General features: G+C 35.1%; 1 protein-coding gene across 1 annotated transcript in view; it reads left to right on the forward strand.

Moving 5' to 3' along the window:
- DIAPH2 (diaphanous related formin 2) overlaps window positions 1-18,491 on the forward strand; it is a 913,509-nt gene that overhangs the window by 241,447 nt on the left and 653,571 nt on the right. The window contains exons 7-10 of the mRNA XM_047765864.1: window positions 1,570-1,644; window positions 1,722-1,791; window positions 5,207-5,343; window positions 7,141-7,249. Coding sequence (XP_047621820.1) covers window positions 1,570-1,644; window positions 1,722-1,791; window positions 5,207-5,343; window positions 7,141-7,249 — 391 coding nt within the window. The remainder of the gene's footprint in view (window positions 1-1,569; window positions 1,645-1,721; window positions 1,792-5,206; window positions 5,344-7,140; window positions 7,250-18,491) is intronic.

Genomic DNA, 18,491 nt, shown 5'->3' on the forward strand with positions numbered 1-18,491 from the left:
TGGTAGAAGAGGCAATGAAAGAGGATTCATTCTAGAAGTAGAATAGTCATAACTGGATGATAATAAGTCAAAATTAAGCTCTCTGGTCAATCTCTGAGTCTTCTACACACAGGGGACTTTGTCTCCTGTCATTCCCCTAAGCCTGCTTGTTTAGCTTTAACCACACAGGTCTCCTCACAGTTTCTGGAATATTCCAAGCACACTAGCTACTACCTGAGCATCCTATTTGCCCCTATTCCCTCTACTAGGAAAGTCTTCATTTCCTTCAAGGCTTTGCTCAAATATCACCTTATCGAAGAATCTTTCCCCGATTGCATGTTAAAAAATAGTATCCTACAGATACTAGAGATTCTGCTACTAAATGAAATTAAGTCAGAAAGGCAAATACCATATGGTATCACTTATGTGGGGAATCTAAAATGTGGCACAGATGAACCTGTCTACAAAGCAGAAACAGACTCATAGACATAGAGAACAAACTTGTGGTTGCCAAGGGGAAGGGAGAAGGGAGTGGGAGTTTGGGGTTAGCAGATGCAAAGTATGGAATTTAGAATGAATAAGCAATGAGGTTCTGCTGTATAGCACAGGGAAGTATTTTGAATCACCTGGAATAGACCATGATGGAAAAGAATATATAAAAAAAGAATGTACAAAACAAAAACATCATAGCTCTCCTTAGTCCATTTAGCAGGGTTTATTTTTCTTCATAGTACCAATTATTATTATGTAGTTGTTTATCATTTGTCTCCTTTTTTTCTGGATGATAATCAACGTGAGGGTAGGGGCTTAGTTTGTGGCATGTTATATTTCTATCACATAGAACATGCCTGGTACTTAGAGGGAACTCAATAAATATGTGTTGAATAAATGAACAGAATAAATGCAAAGGTGAAAGAGAGAGGGGATCAAGAAATCATGCCAGTATTTCAAGTCTGAAGGAGTCAAAGAATAATGGTGTTAACAGATTATGGAAGAGAAATTGACTTAGGAGAACAGAGGCACAGGAGAAGATAAATTTGGCTTAAAAATTCTGGTATAGGAGTTCCCGTCGTGGCGCAGTGGTTAACGAATCCGACTAGGAACCATGAGGTTGCGGGTTCGGTCCCTGACCTTGCTCAGTGGACCTTGCTCAGTGGGTTAACGATCCGGCGTTGCCGTGAGCTGTGGTGTAGGTTGCAGACGCGGCTCGGATCCCGCGTTGCTGTGGCTCTGGCATAGGCAGGTGGCTACAGCTCCGATTCAACCCCTAGCCTGGGAACCTCCATATGCTGCGGGAGCGGCCCAAGAAATAGCAACAACAACAACAACAACAAAAAGACAAAAAAAAAATTCTGGTATAAGCATTTGATGCTGGTGAAACAACCAAGGAATGGGCAATCTAAGATGTGAAAAGTCTGGGATTGAGATACCTGGGTCATCCTCATGGAGTCAACACTTGAAGCAATGGGAGTAGCAAAAAAGAATGACAAACAACAGGAAGATGAGATTATAAAATTTGAAAATCAAAATTTAATTTTGGATATTTAATATTTTATACAAAGTTATTTATACTTTTTTTTTTTTTAATAGCTGGGTTAACAACTTTGGCCATGAAGGTCTTGGACTATTGTTGGATGTGCTGGAAAAGCTTCTGGACAAGAAACAGTAAGAATAAACATTAAAAAAAAAATCACCATGGGGAAAATTTTTTAGGTACAACATAATATGTTTCTTTTATTTAGGCAAGAAAACATTGATAAGAAGAATCAGTATAAACTTATTCAGTGCCTCAAAGCATTTATGAACAATAAGGTAAGTAGTATTTATTTCTGCCTCTGTCACAGAAGGTAAGAAACTTGTCTGACTAGCAGTATGTAAGTTTGAAACAGGCAAAATAGTGGGTGCTTGCTTATTCAGTTTTCAAAAGGGCCTTTGTAATACAAATCATCATGAGTTTCATTTAAATGTTATTTAAAATAAAACATTTTGCGTCACAAAATATTTATTGGCAGGTTTTTGCAGTCATGCAAACATGCAAGTCTTGTTTCTAAATCAGGTAATACCTTTTTTTAATGATAGTAGGAAAATTTAAATGTGATAAGTTGAATATCATTTCCTTACAGAGTTTTTATTCCATTGTAAAGGAAAATTCAATGCTATGGTTTGATTTCTTTTTTCTTTTCTTTATGGTTTCAGAAGGGTATAAGGTTAAATTTTTTCTTTCTTTATATATTCAATTAATGTCAGTGAGTTAACATACATAAAACATATTTCTGGAAGATAGCAGTGTTTTTTAAATATATGTATGATGTCAGTAGCATTTTGAGGGACTCTGAATTCCAGGCTAAGGTTTTTCTTCTAAAAGTGATCTTTGCTCAGGTTACGAAGCTATAGTTATTTTTTTTTCTATAAACCATTTTGTTACTTTCTTATACCTGATTTTCCCTGTATTCTTATAGGTAAAATACTTTTGACTAATTCACTAATTAAATAATTCCCTTTAGATGGTGTTCTGATAATCTCAAAATATTTAATAAAAATAAATATAGTACCAAAAACTTGTCAGATATGAAATAGAGCTATTAATAACTAATGCAATAAGACTATCTATGTAAGTAATCTGCAGTCTTTTTTAAGTGTATGGGATTGTATTTAAGTATGGATTATATTATACACACATGTATTAGCAAAAAATTTTTTGGCATGTGTAATTGATGTATGCTTGCCAGTTGACATGTGACTCCCATATAGAAGATACTAATTGTGCTGTTTCTGGAAGTTTCTTCCAGAAAGATTTCTATCAGTACTAGTACAGAATTTCTCAACTTCTGTGCTCTTAGTCTTTGGTGACAAAGTTATACAGAGTCTGATATCTACACAAAAGCAGTTAATGAGCTTTGCTTTTCCATAGCTCAAGATGGATCTCTTTCTTCAACTGAGGGAAACAGAATTAATGGAAAGACAACACAGTACTGGAAATCAGGAAATATAGTTCATTCTTTGCCACTACGTTGTGTGGCCTTTAGAAAAATCATCTGACCTCTTCGGCAATCAGTTCCCTCACCTGTAAAATTAGGACTCTGATCTAGATTCTTATTGACTTGCATTGTCAACTCTTACAGCTTTCCAGGATATATCTCTAATTAGTATAGTTACTAGAGAAAAGTCATGTTAGTGAGATTTCCTGGAGAGCCTTTTCGCATAAGACATAAATTGATACGTCAGTACATAATTATTACTTAAGAGTTTGGAAGTTTTGAAGACGTTGTGGTTTAACTTAGATTAAGCTTTAGTTAGAGCATGCTGATGTCTTGCACATAGGTGCTCAAATATGGATAAATGGTAGGTCTTTTAAATTATAGGTGTGTGAAACAATAAGCATAAAGTACACATTCAAAATTAAAAAAATTATGGAGTGATATATCTATTTCATACTGGAATAAATTGTCATAATCAAAGAATGAAGCTTGCATCTGACATGACTTATACATCAAATTTGCTGGTCCCAAGGAATTTTGATTACCTACTTCAAAAACTTTTTGCTTATATAATGCATGTAAAATAGGATCATATAAAGCAACATATATGTCTCTTAATTTCCATTGCTGTCATAATTACTTTTATGATTTGATTGGTGGTTTTCCATCATTTCTTGTATCTTCATTTTTATTTTCAGTATGTCCCTATATATTAGAAATTACTTTAAATAATAAAAAGGAAATTTGAAAATTAAGCAATTTCACTCTCAGCCTAACTTTTTTTTTTTTTCCTGGCCTTTTTTTGCCTTTTCTAGAGCCGCTCCTGTGGCATATGGGGGTTCCCAGGCTAGGGGTCTAATTGGAGCTGTATTGTATCCACTGCCTACAACAGAGCTACAGCAACGCGGGATCCAAGCCGCGTCTGCAGCTTACACCACAGCTCACGGCAACGCCAGATCCTTAACCCACTGAGCAAGGCTAGGGATTGAACCCACAACCTCATGGTTCCTAGTCGGATTTGTTAACCACTGCGCCACAACGGGAACTCCTCAGCCTAACTTTTAAAGCTGTTCTTTTAAGTTTGGTAATTGCGTGCTAAAAATCTCTTAGTTTTACACATGAGTTTTTCACTTATTTTCCTTACTATTTATTATCTACTAGGCACCTTTATACATACATATTCCTATTCTTCTGTTTGCTTCTTTTTAATCTTGTCTCTTCCATTTCCTTTTTTTTTGTTTTGTCTCAGTATATTTCCTTATTTATTATGATCTCCAGTAAAATCATATTTAAGAGCTTTAGCTATGTTGTTGTTTTTTTTTTCTCCTGAATTCTTTTAGAAGATAAATTAGGAACCATAAAAATATTCAAATGTTTGGTACTTAACTAAATGTTAGTTTGAAATGGCAGTTTTGCTCCAATGAAATGTTGTCAGGTTTCACCGTTGTACTGTAAAAAGAAGCAAACATACTTCATAAGAAATCTGAGAAGTATTTTGTGGAACATAGATCAAAGAAAATATTACCTTCTTAATGTTGTGAAAACCCAAATTTGGGTCTTTCTTCAAGATTTCTTTACCTATTCATTTTTATGAGTCATACATGCATGCAAATATTCAAGCCTAGAGAATAAATTAAAATGGTGTCTCTCTTTTCCTAGTTGACTGACACTTCCTAAAAACCAGGCACCATTTCTTTGGGTTTATAGCTTCTGTAATGCTACACAGCTGCTTGAAAGAGGGAGGCTAAGAAAGAGAAGGTTTGGGAAAATCCATAAAGAGGTTTATTGCTTCTTTGACATGTAGTATATGCAAAAGAGCTTTTCAACATTTTGACCCTTTTTCTTCAACTTAATTTACCATATAAGCATATTGGAGAATTTGACTGTAAGTTCCAGACATCTCCAGGGAGACCCAATGACATAAGTAGAACTACTTTAGAAAATCATATCAGTATGTGCTTTACATTTGCTTCTCTGTTGAAGAAATGCTGGTTGTTCCTATATTTCTCCCAAATTTTTATGGAATTTTTTAGGCAGGCTAATGGAGATATCTGATCACGGGGCAAAAACTACAAGATGCCATCATTTCAAATAAACAAAGACAAATAACCTTATTTGACAAACATTCATATCATTAAGAAGAAAGAACCTCATTGTGGAGGTATTGGTTTTTAGAAAATCATTATTATGTTGCTTTTTAAAATTAAAAATGTATTCCAAAAACATTGTGGATGAACTTTTTTTTTCAGTTTGGATTGCAAAGGATCCTAGGAGATGAAAGAAGCCTTTTATTATTGGCAAGAGCAATTGACCCCAAACAACCCAACATGATGACTGAAATAGTAAAAATACTTTCTGCTATTTGCATTGTTGGGGAAGAGAACATGTAAGTAGTACATATTACTAAATTAACTGCATAGAAAATGACACTTGCGAAATTAACAAGTTCTACTTTTGTGCTGTTTTTTTTTTTGATAACTTGCATGAGAATAGTATTAAATTTTAGAAAAAACATTAGTGATACTTTATATTTTAGCTTTTCTGTTTGGATTCTTTGAAAAATAGGTTTAAAAAGATAGAATTCTAATGGGAAATTCTTCTAAGTTGAATATTCAAAGTGAATGAATGGAATTTTGTCTAGCTGAAGGTAAAAAAATTAGTAGAAAAATGGAAATAGATTAGAGAATAATTATTGCTAAACACACCCAGAAAGACATACATACACACCCTCCACAACATACCTCCATGCAGTGTACATCACAACATTTGACTACTTTAACTTACTGAATTAATTAGATTCCTTTATTTTGTAGTATTATTTTATAGTAGTATTTTACTTTACCTGCTTGTGGTAAGTGAAAAGATGAAGCAATTATTCATGGAATGACATAAACTAACTTGTTAAAAAGAACAAAAAGGCTGTTCATAATTATTCCAAGTGCATGTATGTGCCATGCATTAGATCATTTCTTCTTATGGAAATAATAATGAATCAGAAGCAAAATTTCAGGTTTAATGTCTGATTGGTAAGAAACCATTGTGATAAAGAGTGAAATGCCTGCTAAGGACACAAACTAAAATATTTCTTCTCAACACTCTGTGTGACAGTAGTCATTTTGATTTGAATCAGAACAGGGCCAGGCAAAGATTTAAGAATATTGTAATATGTTGACCATCTCATACTTCTTGGAATAAAGGAGATACTGATTGGTGCTGGTTAGTCCTTTGAAACTAAAAGACAAACACTAAACAGAAATAATATTACACAGCATTATCTTATCTCAATGAGAACAAACTGAGAATAAGATAATGTGTGCAAAAGTAAGACTTCCTTAAGTTTTATAGATAAATCAGTATACATGAGTAAGAAATAGTTTTCTAGTCAATTGGATTTTCAGTACTTAATTCATATATTTCAACCTATCCTGGTATATTTTATGACTTAATTAGAATTTCAGATGTAGTTTCATATGAATAGTATACTACATCAAGGTTAATTTGCCTCAGACTGTACAGAGATAGTTTCCAATATTTTGGTTATGGTGAAAAAATTTCTTGTGCTATGCAATTATAGATGCTTCTCTAATTTACTGGGCTTTCTCTTTCAGGTTTTTTTTCCTTGTTCCATTTTGAAAGAGTATTAGTTTTTTTAAGTTCTTAAAAAATTATTTACTCTCTCCAACACTTTATTATAAAATTACAGTCTGTTTACACTTGAATGAACTTTTAATAACTGTAGATGCCAAATCATGTTTTAAGTGACATTAGTATTTATGTTAACAAATGAAATATCAAAACCTGAAATTTAAAGTTTTAATGTTTATCAGTTATCTTTTAAGTAGTATCACCCAGAAAAATTATTTGCCTCAAGATTTTCAAGTTGAATTTTCATTTCGATGCCTTGATCAAATATTATGCTATAATATTCGATGCTGTAATATCGATGCAGTTAATATCAAATATTAATGCTATAATATTTGATTTGTAGAGTATATGGACAAGAACACAATTCTTAAACTGTAGTGGTCTATCTGTATAAGCATGAAGCACCAGAAAGGAAACAGGGAAGACTGTATAAGAGATAACACATTTTCATATTCTGTGTTTAAGATGTATTTCTCTTTTCCATATATATATATATATATATATATATATTTTTTTTTTTTTTTTTTTTGGTCTATAGTCTAGATAAACTTTTAGGAGCTATAACTACAGCAGCAGAACGAAATAACAGAGAACGATTTTCACCAATTGTGGAAGGATTAGAAAACCATGAAGCTTTGCAATTACAGGTGAGTTAGTCTTAAATTACATCTAGGGTTATATTTAGAGTACTCATTTTGTATGACACTAACTCCATTTTAGCTAGTGTTTAACTAGAATGGAACGTAAAAATGAAATTCTTCCTGTTGTTTGGTCATTCGTAAAAGCTAGAAGTTTTGTTAGTGAAAGTGACAATATGTTTAAAATTAGGGGAGGTACTTCGGATTATTATAAATGTGATGATCATGATTATCATTAGTATTTGGGTAGAAATTTAGTAATTAGTGTAATAAGCCACGGAAATTAAAGTCTTAGCAATAATCAGGGCAAGAGGGCAAGCAGTTCAGCCAATGCCATTATCCTAACAAGTGTTAATGAAGTCTGTGTGGGCTTATCCTAGAAATTTAAGAAAACTAAACATATTTCTTTTTGTGCAATTCACACAGCATTGAGAAATTTGACTCCCCAGAATATAGAGAGTTGAACTGCAACTCTTAGGCCCTCATTTATCTGATAGCTCTGTGTAGACCTGGCGTACGTGTCTTCTTTAGAAAAATGGCAAAATTCACTATCTTTTCTTTGATGGTTTCAGTAAATGACCCATTTTATAAATGAGAACTTGGGTTCTTTATGATGAGAACTCATTTTTTGACAATACTTACAGTGTGAGATCCCGGACTGAACACTTTAATTTACATATATTATCTGATTTAATAGATACTAGATTTAGTAGCTATGTAGGTACTATTATTATCTCCATTTTGCTTATGGGACAACTAAGTTAAGTGAGATTAAATAACTTGTCTATGGTACAACACCTTGTAAGCAGCATGGTTGAATTTGATGCCAGGTTTGTTGGTCTGTGGTCTTTTAGACAGTGCTTAGCATTTAATGTACCATGGAAAACACTTTCTGAAATATTTTTTAATCTCCTATAGTATCATTCAACAAAGATGGTTCCACATTTAATTTTATCAAATTATTTAATAGTGTTTAAATACTCAAATTTCTGATCTTATATAAAGCAGTTTTATCCCTCCTCCCTTCTTTTCTTGGCCTCACCCATGGCAGGTGAAAGTTCCCAGATCAGAGATCAAACCTGCACCACAGTAGTGACAAGGCCACATCACTAACCTGCCAAGCCACCGGAAACTCTTTTCCTCTTTTTAATTGTATCATTAAGTGTTGATACCTATTTTCAACAGAGTTTCAAACTCTAACAGATAGATAAAACAGCTTGTCCAAAGAGAATACTGTAGTGTTACAGAATGCTAATCTCTTTCCAGATGTTTGAGCAAATTTATTAATTGTTGCTCTACTCCAACTATGTTGACCATTTTGGATAAACTTTATAGTGTGCCTTTTATTTCCAGTGTATTACAGCATTTAATGCTCAGATTATTTCCTTTCGGTGTTTCCCTTTTTATTTTATTTCAGTTTAGTTTGTCTTTTTAGGGCTGCACCTGCAACATATGGAGGTTCCCAGGCTAGGGGTTGAATCGGAGCTGTAGCTGCCAGCCTACACCACAGCCATTAGTAACACGGGATCCGAGCCACATCTCTGACCTACGCCACAGCTCACAGCAACGCTAGATCTTTAACCCACTGAGCTGGGCCAGGGATTGAACCCATGTCCTCATGGATACTGGTTGGGTTCATTAACCACTGAACCACTATGGTAAGTCCCAGTGTTTCCCTTTCTATAATCCACTTTTTAGTGTGTGATTTATCTCAATAAAATTTAATATCTCTACTGAAAGCTTCAAAAATGGGTGCTTTTTTTTTTTTTTTAAAGATGTCGTCTTGAAACTTTCTTCTTATTCTTGTGCTTGGGCTAACCTAACTATATTTCATTGATTTTTCAGTCATATGTTGGAATTTGTACTTATCTTGCAAAGTTTGTTTAGCAGGAATTAAATGTTTTTTTCTATTTTCAAAGCTTTCATTATTTACGCAAATCACTCATTCAGAATCACACAGCTGTTGAGACGTAGAGCTATGATTTGAAGCTAGGTCTCTGTGATGCCAGCATTTGTATACTGTGTTAGCTGACCTTTAAAATGACACCCCTGCTGTAATGTAGTTTAAACCACACAATGAGATGGGAATGACATTTGTTAGCCTTCAGGAAGCTGGACTGAATGGAATGATAAAGTGGCAAGTTGTTAACAAGTAACATGAGGAAGAATCATAGACATCTTGCTAGATATTCCAGAAATTGTTGAATACTAATTACAGATGCAAACATATGCAAATCACAATTTGAAATTTCCTATTTTAATGAGGTACAAAAATTAGTAATTTGTTTTATACCGAGCTTATTACTCTCACAAGAATTGTGAAGTAGGTTTATCTGGATTATTTCATGTGGATGAAAAAGTATCTAAAAGTTAAAAAATATATTGAAGATACAGAATGAAAAGCAAAAGTTTAAATTTGTTTAAAAGAATATAATTAGTGCTGTATTTTAACAGAACTACTTATCTATTTCTGTAGGATCCTGAGACTTCTCAGAATGTTACTATAGTCTCAGGAAGTAATTCTGTTAAAATACAGGACTAAATATATTTTAAAATAACTACTATATACCTGCCCCACCTTTTTGGATTTAAAAACAGGTTATTAACTTCTCACAGAGGTTTTCTAGCTCATCTTTAAAGTGAAAATTTGTACCTGTGAGAGGAGTTTCATTATCTTCCGTAATTCATGAAATAGCCATATATCTTCATATGTTCTCTGTTTATTGACTTTCCTTTAGCTGAGTAGCATCCTCACATCTCCCCCATACTACAGCACCTTCTTCTGATCCTCTTATCTTTCAAAGTATCCTCTCATCTTCCTTTTTCATTTCACAGTCTAAATCTCTAAAAGAGTCATCTGTACTTGTTTTCTCTGTTTCCTAAATTACCCTATCACAACTCAACTTTTTCACAGTTCTTGAAAGGTTGACAATGATCCTTGAATTTCAGAATCCAATGGCCTCTTTCCAATTCCGAATACTTGGCTCTATTGATCATTTCTTCCTTGAAAATTTTCCTGCCTTTTGCTTTCCAGGCACTGTCTTCTCCTTGCTCTCTTACTACCTCTAACTGTTGTTTCTCTATCTTTGTCATGTTTCTGCTTACTTCTTGGGTATTGTATTCTCTGTGTTCTATTCTTGGTCTTTTTCTGTCTTCACTTTGTATACATACACACGTATGTACACATACGTATGTACGCTCATATACATAGACAGCTGTATGTTCACACATACATATTTTATCCTCCTCATGAATGTTCTCAATTGCCTTTCTAACTTTAACATCCTACCATGTTCTAGGGATTGTGATTCCAGCTCACATCCCTGTCTATTCAAACCTCCCTGTCCAAATAGCTAACTGGATGTTTTATAGGGATCATCAAAAACAAAATTAAAAGTGGCATTTATTAACCCTGTGTCATAGTTCTAAATATTTTACATATGTCACTTCATTTTAAACCTTATAGAAGTTCTCTGATAGAGATAGTAGTAGTATCCTCATTTTATAGATGACTAAACTGAGGCCCATAGAGGTTAGATAACTTTTCCAGGGTAACACAGTATATTGGAGGTAAAGACCACATTATACCCTAGGGTATCAAGCTTCAGTGTACATGCCCTTAACTAATACATGGTGCCTCGTCTTAATGAAGTAAGTTCATTTTTCTTCTGTCCTTTCATACGATTCCCCCCAAAGAAGTCTACTCTTCTTGCTGTCTTTCTCATTTTAGGTTATAGAAGTATCATCTTTTGCCTAATCTTTAATTTTCCTCAAGACCTCATTCTTCATTGTTCCCTGCATCTAGTCAATCCTCAAGGCTTACTAAAGACTATGAATCTATCCCAGTTTCTCTATCCCCACTGCCTTTATCATCTCATAGCAATATTATTTCAATAATTTCCTAATTAGCACCCCAAACTGATACATTCTTCCCCTCCAGACAGATGTTTTGTACTGCTGTCAGTTATCCTTAAAAAGTAAATCTGATTCTGACATGGTAGCATTCCTAGAAACCTATGTTATTGACCCATTGCTTGAGAAAAGTAAAAAGCCTAATCATGGTGAATGACCTTTTTCAGTGTGACCTCAACCTAACATTTTGGTCTTAAAACTTGTCACTTTCCCAAATGTTTCAGCCATACTAAACCTGGTGTTTCCCAAATATTCTGTAGACTTTTAAATTCCTTCTAACATTGTATCATATAGAACTCTTTGCTTGACATAGCAACACTTTTCCACACATATCCCTTTCCTCTTGGTAGGTTTAGTGAGCACACAAGGAAAATTTAGGTATGTCCTGTGTAGGTCAGGGAATGCTTCAGTGGTGAGGTGATGCTTTAACTGGGTCTTGAAGGATCAATGGGAATTTTCCAGAAAATTACCTTTGCTAGTAGAAAACCAGTGTTATGGAGGCAGGAGAAGGGCTTCCAGTAGGCAAAAAAAAAAAAAAAAAAAATAGAGGCCAGAGTAGTCTGCCAGTCACTTCACAAAAGACAGAATGAAGTAATACCTACATATAGTTGAAACTGATTTCTATATAGTCCAGCAGGAAAAGCTAGGGTACACTGAGCATTAATGATAGTTGTCTGTGGAGAGAAAGTCATATAGTTAACCTCCAATGATGTATTATTAAAATATCCCCAGTCTTCACAGGCTGCTATTAGTCTGAAAGGTACAATGTCTTAAAGTACTTCAGGAGTTGTGTGCAGAAGTGTTCTTAGCATGATTTAAAACATTTAGGAGTTCCCTGGTGGTGCAGTAGGTTAAGGGTCTGGCTTTGTCACTGCTGTGCCTCGGGTTACAGCTGTAGCACAGGTTCAATCCCTGGCTTGGGAACCTTTGCATGCTGTGGGCATGGCCAAGAAAAATATATTAAATAAATTTAAAATATAACAACTTAAAAATTGCAAAAATGTTTTCTAAAATGCTGAAAATAATAAAAAAAGGTGCATGTTAAAATTCGATATGGTACACAAAAACATAGAAATAAACACACAGTTGATCTACTTATCCTGACCTCACCTATTTGCAGCCTACAAAATGTCACCAAATGCATCAAGTATGCCCTCGTGATGACAAAGACCTTTTGGCCTTTAGTCAGAGCTTATTAACTCTTCCTATGAATCTTTTTTTTTTTAATGATTTTTTTCCATTATAGTTGGTTTACAGTGTTTTGTCAGTTTTCTACTGTACAGCAAAGTGACCCAGTCTCTCTCTCTCTCTCTCACACACACACACACACATTTTTTTCTCACATTATCCTCCATCATGCTCCATCACAAGTGACTAGATATAGTTCCCAGTGCTGTACAGCAGGATCTCATTGCTTATACATCCCAAATGCAGTAGTTTTCATCTATCAATCCCAGACTCCCTGTCCATCCCACTCCCTCCCCTACTCCTTGGCGACTGCAAGTCTGTTCTCCAAGTCTATGAGTTTCTTTTCTGTTGAAAGGTTCATTTGTGCCATATATTAAATTCCAGATATAAGTGATATCATATGGTATTTGTCTCTCTCTCTCTGACTGACTTCATTTAGTATGAGAGTCTCTATCTTAATGGGCTTGATTATCTGTTTTCCATCCACAACAGACTAAAAGCACAAGTTGGGAGGTTGGAAGATGATTTATTTCAGACTTGTGCACTGAGATGATCAAGAAGTGACAACTGACAATGAAAGCAAAGGAGGAGGAGATAGAAACATAATAAAAGACAGGAACTGAAATTCCAAAATTATAACATTTGGTTTCACTTAGTGTCAGGGCAAGGAGCCCTATATATATATATATATCTCAAGAGTTCTGAGGGTCTCTCTGTGTTCTGTCATAGCTCACTAATTCATGTATTTAATCATGTCCCAGAGTAAGCAAAAAAAAAAAAAAAGTTATACACACACACAATATATATATTTTATCATATATATAAAATATCATATGTATATGGTATTTTGGGAATGTGGGAGTCATGGAATTCACTTCAGAAAGAGTTCTATGCAAAAACAGATGTTCATGCTTAAGGAGACAAACCCTCATCTATATGAACTCATTTTTTTTTTTTTTTTGCTATTTCTTGGGCCGTTCCCACGGCATATGGAGGTTCCCAGGCTAGGGGTCGAATCGGAGCTGTAGCCACCAGCCTACACCAGAGCCACAGCAACGCAGGATCTGAGCTGCGTCTGCAACCCACACCACAGCTCACGGCAACGCCAGATCGTTAACCCACTGAGGAAGGGCAGGGACTAAACCCGCAACCTCATGGTTCCTAGTCGGATTCGTTAACCACTGCGCCACGACGGGAACTCCTGAACTCATTTTTTGTAGCTTGATTCCACAGTGGTTCTCAACAGTTGAGAATTTACTCTAAGCCTAACTGTAAATTAGCTATTAGTGCCCTTGCATCATCACATATAAGGAAGTAACTTCGGAAAGATCATTTATCATTTGTCAGTAAAGGTACATTTATAACAAAACAAGGCACTGCAGCTATGAATAAGGAGAAAATGTGTGGAAAATAAATGAGTGTGTTAAATATTAAGTGTTGAAGGAATGCCTGATATTGCTTAGGAAACTTTCTCTATTTAATGACAGCTTTATATTGCTACCATTAAAAAAGTAAAATTAGTAAAATGGGGGGTTGTATAGAGATATTTATACCATGTAGTCATTTTTCTTTTTTTTCTTTGTTTGCCTTTTTTAGGGCTGCACCTGAGGTATGTGGAGGTTCCCAGGCTAGGGGTCTAATCAGAGCTGTAGTTGCCGGCCTACACCACAGCCACGTCAATGTGGGATCTGAGCCATGTCTTGATCTACACCACCACAGCTCATTAATCCACTGATCAAGGCCAGGGATTGAACCTGCATCCTCATGGTTACTAGTCAGATTAGTTAACCGCTGAGCCACAACGGGAACTCCCCATTGTAGTTATTTTTCAAAGACTTACAAAAATAACTTCTGACTTGAAGAAGAATGTGTTTTAAGTATGTTTTCAAAGTTGCATAATTGTCAAGTCCATCATTTTTGATAACAGGGAGGAGTCACTAGTGACTTGTATGATGTAAAAAGCAACAGACACTTTTGAAGGCATCATATTGGTTTCTCTAGTACCATTCGACAGTGTTGGTCACTGCTGTATCAAAGCTCTCTCCTCCCTCAACTTCTGTGATACTAATCTCTACTCATTTTTCTTTTATCTCTAAGTTACATTTAAACTCTCCTTTCTGTATGCTTGACCATTAAATATACTTATCCCTAGAGCTTGATCTTAGTCCTTTCATCCTTTGCTCATTCTTTACATTGTCCTTGGACAGCCTCATCCATCCTTATGACTTCAACCAGCATTCTATGTGATGCATCTTTCTGCCTCACTCCAAATACAGTCCTGACTCACAGGTCTCATATTCATCTGCCTCCTGACTGCATTTCAAATTTAATATTGTCCTTAACTATACATATATTCCTTTTCTTTATCCTCTCCTTCCTACTTCAGTCACCTTTCCAACACTGACCTGCCGTTGTCTTGTTTGCCCATTCTTGGTTAACCTTAAGATTGCCTACCAAGTAGCATGAACCAGAAACGTAGCTGTCTACTATAATAATCTGTTCTTTCTCCGTTCACTATTTCCTCAGTCACCAAATCCTACCAATTCTACTTCCTTAGTGTTGTGCTTCCATTCCTTGTTATGGTATCCCCCACACCCTGCTCTCATTTCTTTGTTCCAGGCATTGTTACATCTCAATGTTTTATCATTTCCCTGGACTCTGAATTATCTTATGCCTTTCGTTATAGCCCCCCTTTTAAATTATATTCCACAAAGTTATACTTCTGAAATGCAATTCTTGTTAAATCACTGCTTAAATTACTGTATCTTCCAGTAGCCTCTGGGAGTAAAGTCTAATAACAGTCCACAGAAAATACGTCCTTATCTAACTGTTGCTTTGTTCAAATTCCACCACTCTTCTACATATAGTTTTTTGGTCTAGTCATACTATACTCAGTTTCCCAAACATTGTATGCTATTTTATCCCTCTACCTCTATACCATTGTGTATGGCTTTGCCATGCCTGGAATATTTCAACCTTTTTGACTTAATTAACTTGCACCGTACATTTGTAAATTTTTTAGTTCTTATTTTTGACTTAAATCATATTTTTTCCTAAATCCTGCTGGGCTAGGATAAAGAAAGACCTTGTTAATGTCAACAAAGTACTTAATAAGGTCAATGTGTGAGAGTGTCAATAACATTTTAAAAGCACAATTTGTCACAGCTAATGGCAATATGGATAATCTGTCTGAGAATGTCCTGGAGTTGGCAATTATTGTACTCTGTAGCTCTATGAATGGTGATCAAACTGACAGATAGATGTTATATGTATAGTTTTCAAAGCTGGTGAGTTAAAGTTCTAGAATGTTCTAAAATGTTGATAAAATTTAAATATCTAATGACTGTTCACCCATTATAAACATTTTATTGGGGGCAGTTAGCAGTTACAAAGAAAACCCTAGACAAGTACATAGCCATATCTTGAAGTTTAAAATGTATTTTGTGATATTTCACTCTCTATATCATACCCCACACCCAGAATGAAGACAATAGCATCCTCTAAAGAATGTAGGCGATTGTTGTTGAAAGAACATATACTGTTATGATAAAGGAAGGATCATTATGTGATGGAATAGCTGATAGTCATTCAATTTAGTATAATTTTGCATGGCACAAATTATTGAGTGCATTGTGGCATGCATAAAGTTGGTCATTTTTATCTATAGGTCCATGCATTTATTCGGTAGGTATATACAGATACCATGTAGTAATCTCCTTATAAGGAGATCATTTAATAAAATTGCAAATATAGAAACTGTTTTTACTGGTTAAAAATCAGAATTGTGGTCCTAGCCAAGCATATTTATCAATCATGGAGAAAATTCACTGACTTTCTATGATTTTTAAATTTTAATTCTCATGGAAGAAGGTAAAACAAATAGATATGGCAGCCTATTCTGAACCTTAGAGGCATTGTAAAGAAACTGAGCAATAGATGGAATCTGGATAGTTGGATTTTTGACTTCAATTCAAAGGCAGTTGTTTCCTTTCCAGTACAAGGAAAAATACTATTCAGCAATGCTAGATTTGTGCATTGTAGTGAGGTAGAAAGAATCCAAGACTAAAAGCCACGAGGCCCAATCTTTATGGCTTAATATTAGCTATATAATCTTGGGCAAATCATCTTATCTTCCTAGGTTTTCAGTTTCCTTATCTTTAAATGAAGATATTGGACCAGAATATTTTATGTTCTTTATAGCTATAAAATCCCATAACTCTTTTTTTTCCCCCTTCTTTCTCTGGTGTTGAAACTTCTTGCTTTTTAGGGCTGCACCTGTGGCTTATGGAGGTTCCCAGACTAGAGGCTGAATCTGAGCTGCAGCCGTCAGCCAGAGCCACAGCCACAGCAACCTGAGATCCAAGGCATGCCTGCAGCCTACACCACAGCTCATGGCAATGCCTGATCCTTAACCAACCAAGCAGGGCCAGGGATCGAACCTGCATCCTCATGGATACTAGTTGGGTTTGTTACCACTGAGCCATGATGGGAACTCTAGGATTTTTGTTTTTTGAAAGCAGATTGATTTTGCATTGTAAGAAGAGAATGTAGTCAGTCGTGCTCTTAACGATTTATATGCTTGGGAATTGAAAATACCAATTTTGAAAGTTTCATTATTCAGGAATGATTTTTGTATTGCTTTGGTGCTTAGATTTTAGATACTAGGCCAGAAGCTTTTTAATGTAAAGTGTCTAGTGCAGTGCTACCCAGTTGAACTTTCTGCAGTGTCCTATGTCCTTGCTATCTAATATGGTAGCCACTAGCCACCTGTGGCTGTTGGACACTTGAACTGTGATTAATGACACTGAGCAACTGGATTTTAAATTTTATTTAATCATATTTAAGGTGAATTTACGTTGTGGTAAGTGTCTATTGAACGGCATGCTTGTGTGTATGTGTACATTTGCATACACATCTTTGCTGAATGAGGAGTGCAGGGAGTGGAGTAGCAAGAAGTAAAGGAGAATGAGAGGCTATTGTTTTGGATGATGGGATGCTATCCATAGGTCACGTTCAGCATATATATATATACACACACACATATACATATATGTGTATATATGTATATGTGTGTGTGTGTGTGTGTGTGTGTGTGTGTACACACATATATAAAAGGATGTAACACATTCTAGGAACCATTTTCTGTCTCTTTCCCTCCTTCCCTTCCTTCCTTTCTTTCTTTTGCGTTTTATTATGTATTATGATAACCACTATTTTTTAAGGTATAATTGACATATAACCAATTTATATACTAGACAACATATTGTTAAAATAATATATTTTTCTAATCTATAGTTTCAAAGTTAGGCATTCCCACTATATTATGTATGATGCACTAGTTTTATTAATTTTATTGTCTTACTTATCCTTAAAATATTTTGTTGTTTTAATCTAAGAATGGAGTTTTTGAGGCCTTTGATACATGCTGAAAATTATACTGTATTTGGAGTAAAGTGATATGGTTTAGGTCCATGAGTTTCCTTCTTGTTATGTGACCTTGTGTAAGTTATTTATTTGCTTTGAGCCTTAGTTTCATCATCTGTGGAAAAAAAAAATAGTAACACGGTTTTTGTGAGGATGAGATTAGATGGTGAATTATGTAAAGCACCTACTATTTTCTGGTAACAAAAACTAATACAAAATAATAATGATGGTAATAGTTTGGGGGGTTTATGTTTGGCTATGAGAATCCACACAATGGGCATTTCAGGTCTATAATTAGGTAATAATATATTCTTCCCTTTAAATTAATTATATTTTTAAAATATATTTATTCATTCTTGTCTTTTCTAGGGCCGCACCCGCAGCATATGGCGGTTCCCAGGGTAGGGGTCTAACCAGAGCTGTAGCTGCCTGCCTATGCCACAACAATGTGGGATCCCAGCTGCATCTACAACCTACACCACAACTCACGGCAATGCCGGATGCTTAACCCACTGAGTGAGGCCGGGGACTGAACCCACAACCTCATGGTTCCTAGTCGGATTCGTTAACCACTGAGCCAGGACGGGAACGCCTATATTTTTAAAATTTAATTTTGTGTTTGTAAATAGTGACTATTGGATTGGTTTTGTTCCTGTCCTCTGAAAAAGGCAGTAATTGTGTAGTAGTATAAAGGAATGGAGATAATTAAGATGACTTTTTTTGTTCC

Source organism: Phacochoerus africanus, chromosome X (assembly GCF_016906955.1).
Source record: "Phacochoerus africanus isolate WHEZ1 chromosome X, ROS_Pafr_v1, whole genome shotgun sequence".
Classification (NCBI taxonomy): Eukaryota; Metazoa; Chordata; class Mammalia; order Artiodactyla; family Suidae; genus Phacochoerus; species Phacochoerus africanus.